The sequence below is a fragment of the Danio aesculapii genome, chromosome 2, assembly GCF_903798145.1.
Source record: "Danio aesculapii chromosome 2, fDanAes4.1, whole genome shotgun sequence".
Taxonomy (NCBI): Eukaryota; Metazoa; Chordata; class Actinopteri; order Cypriniformes; family Danionidae; genus Danio; species Danio aesculapii.
Window position 1 is genome coordinate 5673570 of NC_079436.1, and position 17954 is coordinate 5691523.

The following is a 17954-nucleotide window of genomic DNA, read 5'->3' on the forward strand; positions in this document are numbered from 1 at the left end:
TGTTTTTTTTATTGATATTTGCCAGACGAGCATTAATGCTGTTTTCTGAGGGCGAATGATGTAAATACAGCATTTGGATTCCCTTTCGTTGGATTACACGCTCTCCAGACACACTGATAAGGCAGAATCCTCTTATTTGGGATTTCTTACCTCACGATTCATGAAAATTAAATCTGTTGGATGAAAGGCTGTACAAATAGTTCCATTTGTAAGAGCCAAGAGCTTTGTGGGTGGCGCTTTGTCGTTTTGGATTAACCAGTGGTGGATAGGAAAGTACATTAATATACTTTAAGTATGTGTACTTCATTAGAGTAATTCAAAGGGGGCATATTACACCCCTTTTTTTCAAGATGTTAAAGTCTTTAATGTTCCTAGAGTGTGTATGTGAAGTTTTAGCATAAAATGGAGAGTTCCACATGAGGTTATTAATTGGCAAATTATATTAATATTACGAATGTAAACATTAGGTGAGCAGGTTACATTTAACCCCGTGTCCTAACAACACGCTCCGACAAGATTTGCATTGATAAGCAATTCAGCATTAGACAAAACATAACAGAAATTTAAATACAGCCATTTAGAAGCACAGAATAGTGCACTCACTGCACTCTAATGGAATGGAAAGGTTTATGATCTAATTTACATTTAGTCATTTAGCAGACGCTTTTATCCAAAGTGACTTACAAATGAGGACAAGGAAGCAATTTACAATTTATTTACAATTTATTTATTTTTTTTAATTTAATTAATGCATATTAAACCTCTTTTACATTATTAAATGTAGATGCTGAATCACTGATATGTGTTGGCTTGCACTGAGTTCTGAAGTTCAATTTCAAATGGTTTATTTTATTTTCAAGAGGATTGCAATGCAATAACTAGTTCAACCACTGGGTGTCAAACTTACATGCTGCACCTTTAAATTCAAATGAGATTGTGCTCTATTCAAATATATATATATATATATATATATATATATATATATATATATATATATATATATATATATATATATATATATATATATATATATATATATATATATATACGCAGTTAAAATCAGAATTATTAGCCCCCTTTGAATTTTCTTTTCTTTTTCAATTATTTCCCAAATTATGTTTAAAAGAGCAAGGAAATGTTCACAGTATGTCTGAAAATATTTTTTCTTCTGGAGAAAGTCTTATTAGTTGTATTTTGGCTAGATTAAAAGCAGTTTTTTAATTTTTTAAAAAACATTTTAAGGTCAAAATTATTTGCCCCCTTTAAGCTATATTTTTTTTCAATAGTCTACAGAACAAACCATCGTTATACAATAACTTGCCTAATTCCCCTAAACTGCCGAGTTAACCTAATTAACCCAGTTAAGCCTTTAAATGTCACTTTAAGCTGTATAGAAGTGTCTTGAAAATATCTAGTAAAATATTATTTATTGTCATCATGGCAAAGATAAAATAAATAAGTTATTAGAGATGAGTTATTAAAAGTATTGTGTTTAGAAATGTGTTGAAAAAATCTCTCCGTTAAACAGAAATTGGGGGGGGGAAACGGGGGCTAATAGTTCTGACTTCAACTGTATATGTATGTATGTATGTATGTGTGTGTATATATCTATATGTATGTATATATATATATACACATATACATATATATATATATATATATATATATATATATATATATATATATATATATATATATATATATGTACACAGTGCTTAGCATATAGGAGTACACTCCCCACAAATCTCTCATTTAAATAAATATTTTCTATAAGGTGCTATACAAATTTATATTTGTGTACATACACATTAGTTTAGTCAGTACTGAAGCCAAATCTGAAGCTAATCTTCCAAAACAACTTATAATGGTCAATAATGGTTTAAAAATTAGTAGCCCAAATTTATGTTATAGAAAAATATTATATTAAATTTTCAAAAATAGCAAAAATCAAGGAAAAAAAAATATATATATATATAAATTTATTTTTTATAAAAAAAAGTTTTATTTATTCTGACCTCAATCAGAAATCTGAGAGGATTTAGATGATATTTAGGGTCTTTCTATTTCAATACTTATTCTCTTTATAATGTGTGCTTTATGTAATGCAAAACTTTTAAAGCTCAACACAGTATCTCAAAATTGCTCAGAATGCAGACTCAGGTGAAATGGTATTGCTTTCATGCTAATGTATTTTCAGTCAACACTTCCCTTGTGCACCATTTCTTGGATTAACAGATTGTGCTGTCCAAAACTCACATAGCGGCTTTAATCAGAAGTAATCAGAAGGCTCACATCAGTCACCTCCTGGCTCATTCTGCCGCGTTTGGTCTGTGTGTCCTTGTTCAAATAGGTGTTTGGAGCTGCACCCAAACAATCTGAAGGCCCTGATGGCCCTGGCGGTAAGCCTGACCAACACCGGGCAGCAGCCGGAGGCATGTGAGGCTCTCCATCGCTGGATCAGATACAACCCCAGATACAGCCATCTGCTCCAGGACCGCAGCCCTCTGGACGGCTCGCCACTGCCCCGCCGCAGAGGCTCCTCAATCTCCCCCATGTCCACACTCGGATGGTACGATTTTTAACACTAGTTGTATTAAAACATTATGGCTTAACTAATAAAGGTAAAAAAGTGGTATCATGTTGCCTCACAACATGAAGGTTGCTGTTTTAAGTCCCGACTGGGCCAGTTGACATTTCTGTGTGGAGTTTGCATGTTCTCCCTGTCAAGTCCAAAGGAGCCAACAGTATACTTCAGTAAAGTAACTATCTGTGTTTACTGTGTGCAGTTCTCAGCTGGTGGAGGTGTTGGAGCTCTATCAGGAAGCAGTGCAGCTTAACACTGAAGAGGTGGACCCTGATCTCCAGACGGGCCTGGGGGTCCTCTTCAACCTCAGCTCAGAGTTTGACAAAGCTGTGGACGCCTTCAACGCTGCACTGTCCGTCCGACCTGAGGTGAGCTCTTCCTGTCCATCGCTGTTTTAAATGCTGCAGGACTTTCAAGAGATCAGGATGTTGTGGATATTAAGGCTCAGAGTTGTGGTGAAAAATGACTCTGAGCTTACTTTAACAGCAGATGGTGCTGGAGGCTAGCTTTTAATAGTTTATGGCGATTTAGGCTACTTTTTAACAGCAGTTGTCGCTATAACGTTAGTTCTTAGCAGCAGATGGTGCTGTAGGCTAGTTTTTAACAGCAGGTGGCACTATAGGGCTAGTTTTTAAACAGCAGATAGCTCTATAAGGCTAGTTTTTAACAGAAGGTGGCGCTACAAGGCTAGTTTTTAAACAGCAGATGGCTCTATAGGGCTAGTTTTTAACAGCAGGTGGTGCTATATGGCTAGTTTTTAACAGCAGATGACTTTATAGGGCTAGTTTTTAACAGCAGGTGGTGCTATAAGGCTAGTTTTTAAACAGCAGATGGCTCTATAGGGCTAGTTTTTAACAGCAGGTGGTGCTATAGGGCTAGTTTTTAGCAGCAGATGGTGTTCTAGGCTAGTTTTTTAACAGCAGATGGTGCTATAGGGCTAGTTTATAACAGCAGATGGTGCTATAGGGATGCATTTTAACAGCAGATGGTGTTCTAGGCTAGTTTTTAACAGCAGATGGCGCTATAGGGCTAGTTTTTAACAGCAGATGGCGCTATAAGGCTAGTTTCAACAGCAGGTAGTGCTATAAGGCTAGTTTTTAACAGCAGACGGCGCTATAGGCTAGTTTTTAACAGCAGATGGCGCTATAAGGCTAGTTTTCAACAGCAGGTGGTGCTATAAGGCTAGTTTTTAACAGCAGACGGCGCTATAGGCTAGTTTTTAACAGCAAATGGTGCTCTAGGGCTAGTTTTTAGCACCAGATGGTGTTCTAGGCTAGTTTTTAACAGCAGATGGCGCTCTAGGGCTAGTTTTTAGCACCAGATGGTGTTCTAGGCTATTTTTTTAACAGAAGATGGTGTTATAGGGCTAGTTTTTAACAGCAGATGGTGCTATAGGGCTAGTTTTGTAACAGCAGACGGCGCTATAAGGCTAGTTTATAACAGCAGATGGCGCTATAAGGCTAGTTTTTTTACAGCAGATGGCACTATAGGGCTAGTTTTTTTTTTTTTTTTTTACAGCAGATGGCATTCTAGGCTGGTTTTTAACAGCAGATAGCGATGTAAGGATACATTTTAACAGCAGATGGTGTTCTAGGATAGTTTAACCGCAGATAGCATTCTAGGCTAGTTTTTAATAGCAGGTGGTGCTCTAGGCTAGCTTTTAACCTCACATTCAAATGCTCAAATCGATTCTGCGTCAAAATGCCTCCCTATTATCTCTTGAATCGATTATGAGCTTTGGTTTTGACAGTAGATGGCTCTCTAGGGTAGTTAACAGCAGATGCTGCTGTAGGCTAGTTTTCAGCAGCAGATTGTGCTACAGGGCTAGTTTTCAACAGCAAATGGCACTGTATGTAATGATACCCAGTGATATATTGCCGTTTGTTGCTACCTTGCTTGCTTGCTACATAACACAACGTTATACTAGCAAATCTAGTAATAAATGAGGTTTGTCAAAGAAGTTACTACATTTCTTGCTTGTTGACTGATTAAATGGGTTAAAAGTGTTGCTTCTCATTTATTTACATACTTGCACTATTGACCTCGTTCATATACGGAGATCAGGGTTGTGCGATATGGCCGTCCTAGATTACTCTGTCATGTGTTTATGTAGGACTATCTGCTGTGGAATCGGCTCGGTGCCACGCTGGCAAATGGGGACCGCAGTGAAGAAGCGGTGGAGGCCTATACCAGAGCCCTGGAGCTCCAGCCAGGCTTCATTCGCTCCAGATACAACCTCGGCATCAGCTGCATCAACCTGGGGGCACATCGGTAATAAACTCAATTCCTGAGCAAGTCTCTCTAATGTGGATTTAAAGGTCCCTTGAAGTGCCGTAAAACACACAATTTGTTAAATGTGTTACGTAATTTCAACTGAAACAGGAAGACAGGGAGATGGGTAGCTCCCCCCCTCATTTTTTTAATTTACTCTTACAGAGCATCCGGAAAGTATTCATAGCTCTTCACCTTTTCCACGTTTTTTATGCTACAGCCTTATTCCTAAATAGATTAATTTTATTTATTTCCTCAATATTCTACACACAATACCCCGTAATAAAAATGTGATAAAAAGATTCTAAAATTGTTGAAAATTTATTACAAATAAAAAAGCTGAAAATCACACGTACAGAAGTATTCCCAGCCTTTGCCGTGGAGCTCTAAATTGAGCTCAGGTACATCCTGTTTCCACTGATCATTCTTGAGATGTTTCAGCAGCTTAATTGAAGTTCACCTGTGGTCAAATCAGTTCGGACATGATTTGAAAAGGCATACACCTGTCTATATAAGGTCCCAGGGTTGACAGTGTATGTCAAAGCACAAACCAAGCATGAAGACAAAGGAAGTGTCTGTGTACCTCAGAGACAGGATTGTCTCAAGGCACAAGGCTGGGGAAGGTTACAGAAAAATTCCAATGAGCACAGTGGCCTCCATCATCCGTAAGTGGAAGATGTTTGAACCACCAGGACTCTTCCTAGAGCTGGCCGGCCATCTAAGCTGAGGGAGAAGGGCCTTAGTCAGGGAGGTGATCAATAACCCGATGGTCACTCTGTCTGAGCTCCAGCGTTCTTATGTGGAGAGAGGAGAACCTTACAGAAGGACAACCATCTGTGCAGCAATCCACCAATCAGGCCTGTATGGTAGAGTGGTCAGACAGAAGCCACTTCCCCCTTGAAATTTGCCGAAAGGCATCTGAAGGACTCTCAGACCATAAGAAACTAAATTCTCTGGTCTGATGAGACTAAAATTGAACTCTTTGGAGTGAATGCCAGGCGTTACGTTTGGAGGAAACCAGGCACTGCTCATCACCAGGCTAATACCATCCCTACAGTGAAGCATGGTGGTGGCAGCATCATGCTGTGGGGATGTTTTTCAGCAGCAGGAACTGGAAGACTAGTCAGGATAGAGGGAAAGATGAATGCAGCAATGTACAGAGACATCCTGAATGAAAACCTGCTTCAGTGTGCTCTTGACCTCAGACTGGGGCAACAAATAATCTTCCAGCAGGACAATGACCCAAAGCACACCGCCAAAATATCAATAGTGGCCCAGCCAGGGCCCAGATCTAAATCCTATTGAACATCTCTGGAGAGATCTGAAATGGCTGTACACCGTCGCTTCCCATCCAACCTGATAGAGCTTGAGAGGTACTGCAAAGAGGAATGGGCAAAAATTCCCAAAGACAGGTGTGCCAAGCTTGAGGGGTCATATTCAAAAAGACTTGAGGCTGTAATTGCTGCCAAAGGTGTATCAACTAAGTATTGAGCAAGTATTGGGCTGTGAATACTTCTGTACATGTGATTTTTCAGGTTTTTTATTTTTAATAAATTTGCAACAATTTCAAAACTCTTTTTTCACATTGTCATTATGGGGTATTGTGTGTAGAATGTTGCGGAAATTAAATGAATTAAATCAATTTTGGAATAAGGCTGTAACATAAAAAAATGTGGAAAAAGTGAATCGCTATCAATACTTTCCGGATGCACTGTAGACTAAACCAGGAACAAAATAACAGTCTGACACTTCAGATTATGAAGCTGGCATGTTTGACCTCTCTCTTTTCTCTGGCTAGGGAGGCAGTGAGCAACTTCCTGACAGCTCTGCACCAGCAGAGGAAGAGCAGGAGCCATAAGGTGATGTCGAGCAACATCTGGGCCGCTCTGCGCATCGCCCTGTCCCTCATGGGTCAGCCAGAACTTTTCCAGGCAGCCAGTGTGGGAGACCTGGACCTCCTGATGAAGGCCTTCAACATGGACATGTGATCAAACCCAGACCTATGAAGTCTGTCATTCACTGACAGCAGACACAAAAGCGAAGCCAGATGGAGTACGGGATGTCAATTTGATATGCAGAGAGTGCACATCTATTTTTGTTGTATTTATAGGCAGCCTTTGTCTTCTTCAGAGGCCACTGAAGAGGGCGTACATACAGTGGAGATCGAAATTTATAAACACTTGATTTTCATTTTTTAGAAATAATGTCATTGCATTATTCAAAATCGGAAGGGATTTTCATTGTGGCTATACTTAGTTTGCAGGACAGTTTTTACAAAATAACTAAACACTTGTAAAAAAATTGTTCTCAAAATTTGAGTACAACAAAGATTGTAGCATGAAGAAAGATTACCACTAAAATTTCTGGAGGTTAAAATATCACTTAGAATTTTCAAGAGATTTTAATAAGGTTTACATCAGGACTCTGGGTCTGCCATTTCATTATTTAGCTTAAGGAACTGCTTTACATGTTTTGCTGTGTGACAGTGCGTTCATTGTCCTGCATGATTTAACTACAGACATGTCAAGCTTTAAATTGAAAAAAAAAGGGTCATTTTTGAGCAAGATGCTAACGGTCTAATCTGATTCAATGATGTATGCTAAGCTAAAAGTGCTTACGCCAGACCCAACGATTGGCTGAATGGATTTAAAAATGCTCTCATTTTGGCATAATAATCAAGAATCTTTGCAGATGTACCATGGCACAATGGTATTACGCAACGGGTAAAAATAGTCCCTAGCTAAGTAATTTCCAACATGGTGGAACAGGCAGTTCCTTGATTAGTACGCCGGATAGCACCTAGCAATATCGGCCTAGAAAATAGCAACTTTTTATTCTCTGTTGGTCTCAGTACACAATGTAGCTACAGAAGGATCAAGCTTTAAATATAAGAAAAATGTCAAAACTCTTTGGTCATTTTTGAGCAAGATGCTAATGGTCTAATCTGATTCAATGATTAATGTTAAGCTAAGCTAAAAGTGATTACAGCAAACCCAAAGATCGGCTAAATGGATTTTAAAAAATGCTTTCAATCTGGCATGATAATGAAGAATCTTTGCTGCTGTACCATGGCACAATGATATTATGCAGCACCTAAAAATAGTCCCCAGGTAAGTAAGTTCCTACATGCTTGCACAGGGAGTTCCTTGATTAGTACGCCAGAATGGGAGTATAGTACCTTGCCATATCTGGCTACAAAATAGCAACTTTTCATTTTCTGTCAGTCTTAGTACATGATATAACTACAGTAGATTCAAGCTTTAAATAGGAAAAAAAATCTAAACTCTTTGGTAATTTTTGAGCAAGATGCTAATGGTCTAATCTGATTCAATGATTTATGCTAAGCTAAGCTAAAAGTGCTTACGCCAGACCCGATAAGTGGCTGAATGGATTCAAAAATGCTGTACCATGGCACAGTGATATTATGGAGCTCCTAAAAATAGTCCCCAGCTAAGTAATTTCTATCCTGCTTGCACAGGGAGTTCCTTGATTATTACACCGGAATGAGAGTATAGTACCTAACCATATTAGCGTAGAAAATAGCAACTTTTCATTTCTCTCGGTCTTAGTACACAATGTAGCTACAGAAGAGTCAAGCTTTAAACAGGAAGAAAAAAAAATCTAAATGTTTTGGTAATTTTTGAGCAAGATGCTAATGGTCTAATCTGATTCAATGATTTATGCTAAGCTAAGCTAAAAGTGCCAGACCCAAAGAACGGCTGAATGGATTAAAAAACGGTTCAACTTAACTGTTTAACTGTAGGGTAGCTGCAAAATCGAGCCTATTTTCAACAAAAAAAGTGGAGTGTTTTAAAAACAGGAGAGCAGGCTAAAAAGTGACTTCGAAATTTAGGAAAATGCTGGCTGTTCTATCAATTTTGATCTCCACTGTCTTTTACTGAGCACAAACGAAGGAGGTAAGCGAAAAGTAGAGGAACAAAAGCACTTTTGTTAGTGATATATTACTGTAATGTTTTTAAGCTTATTTGAAATCTTTGTATACTTGAGGAAAATGAACCAAACCTTGTTGGGGAATATCGGAGGTGCTTTTAGGATAAGAACAGAATATTAATCCTCTCAACAACACAAAAACTAGCAATGTATCATGGTCAATTCTCATTCGACCTGTTTAGCTTTTGTCCATCCCGTTCATCTCACAATATAAATTCATGTTCTTCACCACAAGGTGACGCTGTTGTCCCACTGAAGAGAGTAAAGCCATACAACATATCCAGTCAGATCTCAGAAGTCAATAAGGGTTCTACTTTAGGACACAACACTGTTTCAGGGGTGATCTACGCCCAGGTGTGCGGGCAGGGTGTGTCCCCCAGGCCATCTGTCTTCCAGCAAGCCACTTTTTAATGCGCTGTGCTGCAGGGCATTGTGGATCAGGGCTCGGTAGGGGAGCAACTTCAAAGGCGCTGCGTGAAAGGTCACAGCAAAAGCAGCATCATGTTGAAAGTGAGCGAGTTTATGTTTGAACGTGAGCCCGAACGTTTAAAAGGAAAGGAATAAATTCGTTAATCTATAAACAACATCATCTTGGGCGTGCGGTTCGGGCGGCAAGTTTAAAGTGCATTTAATGTGACTGGAATCCCTTTATCTTGTAGCGTTATACAGTTAAGATTTCAGCCCCTTTGTGTTAGGTTGGTTTACTTTTAAAGACTTAACTATGCAAACCTTAACCTTTTATTTATTAACCAAAAATCTTAATGGGGGTGTCCTTCAGATGGATCTATAATTTTGCCACCATCCACCATTAGTGAGCTGAGATTATTGAAGGATACAGAACGAGCAAAAACAGATTAAAATGCATTATTAGACGCACATAGAGTTTAAACATTATAAAAGATTTGGAGAAATCTGCATCTGCATGTATGATACACAAACAGATATTCTGCTATTTAAACTCACCGGCCACTTTAATAGGTACAGCTGTCCAACTGCTCGTTAATGCAAATTTCTAATCAGCCAATCACATGGCAGCAGCTCAATGCATTTAGGCATGTAGACATGGTCAAGACGATCTGCTGCAGTTCAAACCGAGCATCAGAAGAAAGGTGATTTAATTGACTTTGAACGTGGCATGGTTGTTTTTGCCTGACGGGCTGCTCTGAGTATTTCAGAAACTGCTGATCTACTGGGATTTTCACGCACAACCATCTCTAGGGTTTACAGAGAATGGTCCGAAAAAGAAAATATGCAGTGAGTGGCAGTTCTGTGGGCGCAAATGCCTTGTTGATGCCAGAGGTCAGAGGAGAATGGCCAGACTGGATCCAGCTGAAAGGCAACAGTAACTCAAATAACCACTCGTTACAACCGAGGTCTGCAGAAGAGCATCTCTGAACACACAACACGTCCAACCTTGAGGTGGATGGGCTACAGCAGAAGAAGACCACACCGGGTGCCACTCCTGTCAACTAAGAACAGGAAACTGAGGCTACAATTCACACAGGCGCACCAAAATTAGACAACAGAAAATTGAAGAAACGTTGCCTGGTCTGATGAGTCTCGATTTCTGCTGGGATGTTCAGATGGTAGGGTCAGAATTTGTCATCAACAACATGAAAGCATGGATCCATCCTGCCTTGTATCAACTGTTCAGGCTGGTGGTGTAATGGTGTGGGGGATATTTTCTCGGCACACTTTTGGGACCATTAGTACCAATTGAGCATCGTGTCAACGCCACAGCCTACCTGAGTATTTTTGCTGACCATGTCCATCCCTTTATGACCAGTGTACCCATATTCTGATGGCTACTTCCAGCAGGATAACACGCCATGTCACAAAGCGTGAATCATCTCAGACTGGTTTCTTGTGCATGACAATGAGTTCACTGTACTAAAATGGCCTCCACAGTCACCAGATCTCAATCCAATAGAGCACCTTTGGTATGTGGTGGAACAGGAGATTTGCATCATGGATGTGCAGCTGACAAATCAGCAGCAACTGCGTGATGCTATCATGTCAATATGGACCAAAATCTCTGAGGATTATTTCCAGCATCTTATACTATGCCATAAAGGATTAAGGCAGTTCTGAACTGCCAACCCAGTACTAGTAAGGTGTACCTAATAAAGTGGCCGGTGAGTGCATCTTTAACCTTTAAAGTGAATGTAATTACTATTAATGTACATTTTTAAAGCAAAATTACAACATGCTATATATATGTGAGATAATATTTAAAATCATATGCCATGTATGAAGCACATTACGAGGGCATTATTTAAGACACTTGTCTTGTAGTAAATCACAATAGTTTTGCTATGACCCGAGCTGTTATGTAACACTACATACAATTACTAGCAAATAAATACATATATATAGAGAGAATAGCAGAAGGAAATATTTATTTTTTATTCATGTAAATTAGATCATTTCATTGGAATGAATAGTCATAAAATGTATGCATGTCTACCCATCAAGTATCATCTTTCAAGGTGTCCTTCATTAACATGTAATATACCTAAGATGCATTTATAACCAGTTTATTAAAGGTGTATTTTAGAAGAACTGAATATGACCGGGTGTCTTTGTTTTATTTCCAAACGAGTGGCACATGGTGATCCCTGACCTTTAAAGGATTTCGAAATGGTGTTGCCTGAGCACCCCCCACTGGCACACGCCGAACACTGCTTTCCTCATATCTGAAGAGATGCGGTGCGACAAATGTCACCTTTTACCTGCTACACTTAAACGGGACCTATTATTTAAAAAATGACTTTAATAAGGGGTTTAAATACAGTTGTGTGGCAACATTATGTGAACATAACCAGCATCTAATGACAAAAAAATTAATTATATTTTTTATAAATCACACTTGATGAATAAAAAGTCTTTCTTACTTTGTATGTGTCATCAAAGGGGGAAAGCCCCGCCCATTAGTGACAATAGCCCCTTTCACACAGTGATACCAGTAAATATCCGGAAAATTTCTGGAATTTCTTTACCGGAAAATTCAAACATGTGCTGTTCACACAGGCAAGGACTTTCTGGAATTTTTCAGGAAGAGACCATCTACACATCCATTTCAAAATGCCACGCTTGTAATAAACATGAAGGGGGTAAGTCTTTTTTTATGGTTTTACTTTTTATTTAAAACGTTAACATTCATATAGCTAATTTTGTCCAAGAGACGTTAATGTTACCATCCGACAGAAGCGCAGAACTGCAGCTCAAAACAGCTTTGTTTACACATTTGATGACCTTGCAAATTTTTATGGATATTGTGAAAATATACGGAGGAACACTTCCGCATATGGAGATGTACATAAAAATGAAATTAAATAAATAAATGAAATAATTGTTCATTAATCGTAATCGAGTTAAAATGTTCAATTAATTGAGATCTTGATTTTAGGCCAAATCGCCCAGCCTTAGTTTATCATAAGCATTTAATCGATCATTTTTTCCACAGTTGGCACTAAGAAGGTACATAGAAACGTTATCTGACTAACAAGCAGCAGCTAAATGTGTCTGGAGAAAGATGTAAATCGTTTATTTTCATAAACAGCGCGGATGTGAATGTGTATGATTGGTCAGAGTAGACAGCCACGTCAGCATGTTCTAAACTTGAATGCGCTCTTTCTGGCAATTTTCCTTCTGCAGTCACACAGAGCAGCATTCTGGGAAATTGTGCAATTATGTTACAACATTATTATAATGTTACAACTTCTCTTTCCGAAAAATTGCCGGAACAAATTTACCAGTATTTTCGAAAAGGGCCCGTTCACACATGATCCCTTTCTGGAAAATTGACGGTAACTTTCTGGAAAAGTCTGTATGTGTGAAAGAGGCTAATATCTCCCTTATTAGCATAGACAGCCCTGAGTAAGAAGCAGCCGTCTGCCTTTAGAGTTTACCATGCTGAAAATAATGTCAGTGACTAAGGGTGCTTTGACATCTCTAGTTCGTGTCATTTGGTCTGGACCAAGGGCAATAAATGATACATTGTAGCACTTTCTTCTGTCTTTGGGTCGTTTTCACACCACACTGCTGGCTTTGGTCCGAACCAGATGAAAAGAACCAAAACGCAGTCATCTGACAAAATACACATCACTCATTGGCCAGATGTTGTTAAACATATTTCTTAAACTGCTTTTCGATTGGTCAGAATTCACATGCGGGAAAATGCCAATGAAACTCCCTCAAGTAAACAAACCAGCAGACACAAAATGTCGCTTTTTAACATGGAGTTACGACTGCGCTGACTGATTGTATCCCTGCTCATAGTGTACTGTATAGTCTGTATACATCACTTTAGACAAACTATACATTTCGAGAATGAAGCGAGGTTGCGGCTGGAAAACATTGTTTTAATGCATCGCACGTCACTTCAGGAGCAGGCGTGAATTATTTTTGCTAAACTGCGACATGGTCATCTTGTGGAAATATTACCAACGATACATCAGGTAATGTATTTCCCCCTCTCTCTCTCTCTGTTGGTAAAGTGCTGTCAACAAATATTTTTCCTCCACGCCCCATAATGCACAGCGCATTGGCCTACATCAGCTGGATTAGTCCATAAGGCGCAGTACTTTTTGCAGTTGGGTCTGTTTTAGTTTGGATCATATTCTCACCACAAACGAACCGCTCTAGGGTTGGTTTGAAAGCGTACCGAGACCACCGCTTCGAGGAGGTCTCTGTGCGCTTTTTTGGTCCGCTTTTGGTGCGCACTCGAGTGCAATTGCTGCATTCACACCTGCCTAAACGAACCGCACCTAGAGGGAAAACGAACTCTAGTGCGATTCAACCGAACTAAATAAGGCAGGTGTGAAAGCACCCTAACAGAATTATAAAACATTTCTGAGCCACTTCTTTTCACACTTTCAGTTTTTCACTTCATTTTCGACATTAGTCCGGTTTTGAATCTGCCACTATGCTGACGCACAGGCATTTGTTGCTCCACCCTCTTTTCAAAAGCACACAATCTCATTTGAATTTAAAGAGACAGTCGCCAAAACCACATAATTTTGAATGGTGTGTTCACATCAGACGCAGATTAAGCGTCAAACGTGAGTGATTCACATGTTAAGTCAATGCAGACACATTTCTCATTCATCCTGTGGACATCCTGAGTCAACGCAAAGACATTTGCGCCACGTAAACCAATCAGAAGCTTACTCTTTGTGATCATGACGTAGCGCCTGCAAAAATCCTCCTGCCAACATGGGAGAACAACTCATCAAACTGGGCTCGGCTCAGTCTAAAGCAGCGCTGAAAGCCTCCATCATAAAGTTTCTAGAGGAGTTGATGAACTCACAGAGCTGGGTGCACCTCAGAAAAGATCTAGTGGACTCAGACACGGCGCCGAATGAATATACGCTGTTTTTCAGCCTTCCTAAAGCACATAAAGCACAGCTACTATTTTGATTAAATCCATGTTAGCCATTTAGCAATGAAATAAGAGTGACCAGGCAGACAGAAACCCCGCCCATGACATGAACAAAGACTATAATTTTATGTGCGAATGAAGCGAATTTGACGTACGAATGAAGCAAGTAAATTTGTATTTGCGCAAGCCATGTCTGGTGTGAACACAGCATTAAACGGTCAGTTTTAAAGAGTTATTAAACATTATTTGTGTGGTATTTTGAGCGGAAACTTCACACACACACTCTAGATACATCAGAAATTTGACAAGAATGAGAATAATAGATCCCCTCTAAATATAACACACAAAAAAGAAATCAGACATAACCTTGGATGGTCTTCCAGACTGTAAGCATCTTATATGGATTATCCACGACTTTGACTTTCAGTTGAAATTTTAGACACCCGTACACCAACATGGCCCTGAAAACGAAGCCGTGTGGTTGAAAAGGAGAACGGCTCAAATTAGCTTATGGATTTCTTTAGGATTTTAGGGAACAGTGAGGATGTGAGGTGGATGTCTTAACAGGGTCGAGTTTCATGACCTTTCATGTCATAGATATATAATGCCTCAAAATACCTCCTTTGTAACCCGAATCTCTTTAGTACAGTCGAGAGATTTTGGATAGACATTCTCAGCCCTACATTTGACTTGTGTCAGGATTTGTTTGCATTTATAGGCACTTTGTTTAAGGATTCAGTTTATTTGGAGTTTAAAAACATACTGTATGACAGTGTTTCTCAACCACGTTCCTGGAGGACTACCAACACTGCATGTTTAGGATGTTTTCCTAGTTTTTTTGTTGTTCTTTGTTTTTCTTCCCATTACAGGTATTTCAGTCTCTGCTAATGAGCTGATCATCTGAATTGGGTGTGTTTGGTTGAGGAGACATTGAAAATGTGCAGAGTTGGTGGTCCTCCAGGAACGTGTTTGAAAAACACTGCTCTATGTGATACATAAATGCAGATAAGATGTCATATATGATAAAGATGACACTAACCAATCTTATTAGATTAAAAATTTAAATTCTGTTGTTACTTACTCTTTCTAATGCCTTTCCATTCATCTTGAGAACACAAATTAAGATGTTTTAGATGAAATCCGGGAGCTCTCTAATCTTCTATAGACAGCAAGAGTTCCAAAACCATTCTTGTCAAGCCTCCCATTTCCTGGGATTCTCTCGTATTTTACAATTTAACCCATTATCAGCCTGTAAAGGTATTTCCCATATTTCTCCCGTATTTTTAATCTTTCTATGAAGGGTGGCAATATACATTAAAGAGCCCATCCTCCCTGTACGCAACCCATACCACCAAACCACCAGGGGAAAAATGTAATGTAAATGAGAGATTTTTTGCTGCTCTTTAATCAGAATGTTGGGGGAGTTGTTGACAGGTATATTATAATGATTATAGAAAAAGTAAAGATAGACACAGAAAAGCTACAAGAGCACATTTATGTGCCAAAAACTACTATGGCTGTTTCTCAATTCCAAGAACGCAGAGAACGGACTTGCGTTCTTGTGAAGGCTGGTCTTGCCAGGTCACCTCGGAAGAATGAACACAGGAGACAGCGAGAATAGAGAACACGTCCTGTAACAAATGAGACGCTGCATTTTTCCTGATGGTCACATGACCTTCATGGGTTTTTAATGGAAAATTATTTCAATATTACAGCATTCATACAATGATTTATTGTTTTTCCCCTTTTCAAAATATATTTTATGCATAAAGACTTTACAAATGTGCATTTCACAATATAAATAAAACAGATTTTAATACAAATTTCAGCAAACAAACACCCTTAATGTGTTTATTCCTTTATTATGATTTTCATGGCAATGTTTACTTTCACGGTTTCATTTAGGGAAACTCCTGAGATAAATAAGTTATATCTCTGAACTCTAATATTAAATCTATATTAAATGCTGAGCCTTCCCACCTCAAGTCGCAATGACTTCTGGGACTTGTCAAGTGAGCTCGCTGCTGAAGTCTGCATCGGTGCGTCCTCGATATCAAGAACACATCCGGGAAGTTTCACGCGTCCTCCGTTCTGTCTTGAGTATTGGAACTGAACTTTGGCAGTTGATGATGATGATGATACACGAGGACGCAAGATCACTGAAGAACGCATATTGAGAAACAGCCTTTGTCTTTTACCTCAGGTTACGTTGCGTGTTTACTCTGGGCATCGTGACACTGAAGCATCATATTGGTATAGGATATAGCAAATGTGCACCAAAATGTTGGAAAATGAAGACGTTTTTACTTTTTTTTTGCCACACATAACTACTTTTCTGGACTTCGAAACATCTTGGTACTGTGCTGTCTATGGAGGATGAGAGAGCTTTAGGATTTCATCTAAAATATCTTAAATTGTGTTCAGAAGTCAACATGAATGTGAGTGATGCACCTGTGAAATCAATCAAGTAACCATATTTTGATCAGCAAATTTAGCACAAATATGCTTGTGAATAACAGCATAATTAACACCACGCGAAGGGCTTTCTATAAAAAGTGTTGACAAAGCACTACATGGAAAAGCTTTCCAATTTAATAAATTATTGACAGCCCTTCATTACATAGTACCTTGCATTTAGGTATAGCTCCTGCTTGATGTATGCAAGCCCAGATAATGTAAACAAACAGCAAGTAATTTAATACACATAAAAACATATTTGTTTTGTTTGAACACCAACACCAAATGACAATACGAGCACTACTGTCTCTTTAAGACCCCATCTGCCCACTTTCACCACTCAGCTTCTCCATGTAGCCCCACCTTGTCACCAGTAGCAGCTCTCAGTGTGGATGTGCTGGCTGTTAACTAAAGTCACCCACTACATAGCCATCCCAATGACAGAGCTCCCATCGGCACAGGCAAACACACACACTACTGAGGGAGCCAGGAGCTTCCACTGACCAACCCATCACTGGTGGATTTCAGGTAAGAGTAAATGTCACTTAATACTGCTTTTGAAAGTATTTAAATGCCATAGAATAGGTTTAAAGATAACCAAGAGTGGGATAATGAAGTTTTTAGCAGTGTTTTAGCAGCTAGTTTTTCAAGTGCTGAAGATGATTTCATTCTTGCTACTATGCCTATTGCTTTCTATATTACTCACTCATTATTATAATATATATTTAATCCCAAATCTATCTATCTATCTATCTATCTATCTATCTATCTATCTATCTATCTATCTATCAATCTATCTATCTATCTATCTATCTATCTATCTATCTATCTATCTATCTATCTATCTATCTATCTATCTATCTATCTGTCTATCTATCGTGCTGTAACCAAAACTAGGCTACTTGAAAATCTAGTAAAGTTTATAGCGTAATGTTAACTGATATAATACACTTGCATCATTATGGAAAGTATCAATTCAGAATAATGTATTTGTAATATATTTACCTTTTTAAAACGGCAGAGCACACTATTCTCATAGATAGCAGCTTTCTCCGTTCAAACATATTGTTTTATATCAAAGGCCTGCGACACTACATCCAAATGTACCACACTACTTTAGTCGTTTTGATAATTGAGGAAGCTGATAGCCAGAACCATTTCGAGCGCGGGTGACTCGATTAGCTACGCGTAGATTTATGTTTAACTATTTTGATCAAACCTAGATTAGCTTCATAATTATATACTTATTAAATATGTTATACATGTGCTATACATATTTTTTCCAAAATAAATGATGAATATTCTCCG

The 17954-nt window shown here is 38.7% G+C and overlaps 1 protein-coding gene across 2 annotated transcripts in view; it reads left to right on the forward strand.

Annotated features, from left to right (window-relative positions):
• pex5lb (peroxisomal biogenesis factor 5-like b) overlaps positions 1 to 11366 on the forward strand; it is an 89818-nt gene extending 78452 nt beyond the window's left edge. For both annotated transcript variants that reach the window (XM_056471466.1, XM_056471473.1), the window contains 4 exons: positions 2351 to 2569; positions 2787 to 2952; positions 4698 to 4855; positions 6654 to 11366. In XM_056471466.1, the coding sequence (XP_056327441.1) occupies positions 2351 to 2569; positions 2787 to 2952; positions 4698 to 4855; positions 6654 to 6843 (733 nt within the window). In that variant the 3' untranslated portion in view covers positions 6844 to 11366. The remainder of the gene's footprint in view (positions 1 to 2350; positions 2570 to 2786; positions 2953 to 4697; positions 4856 to 6653) is intronic.
• Positions 11367 to 17954: the final 6588 nt, after the last annotated feature.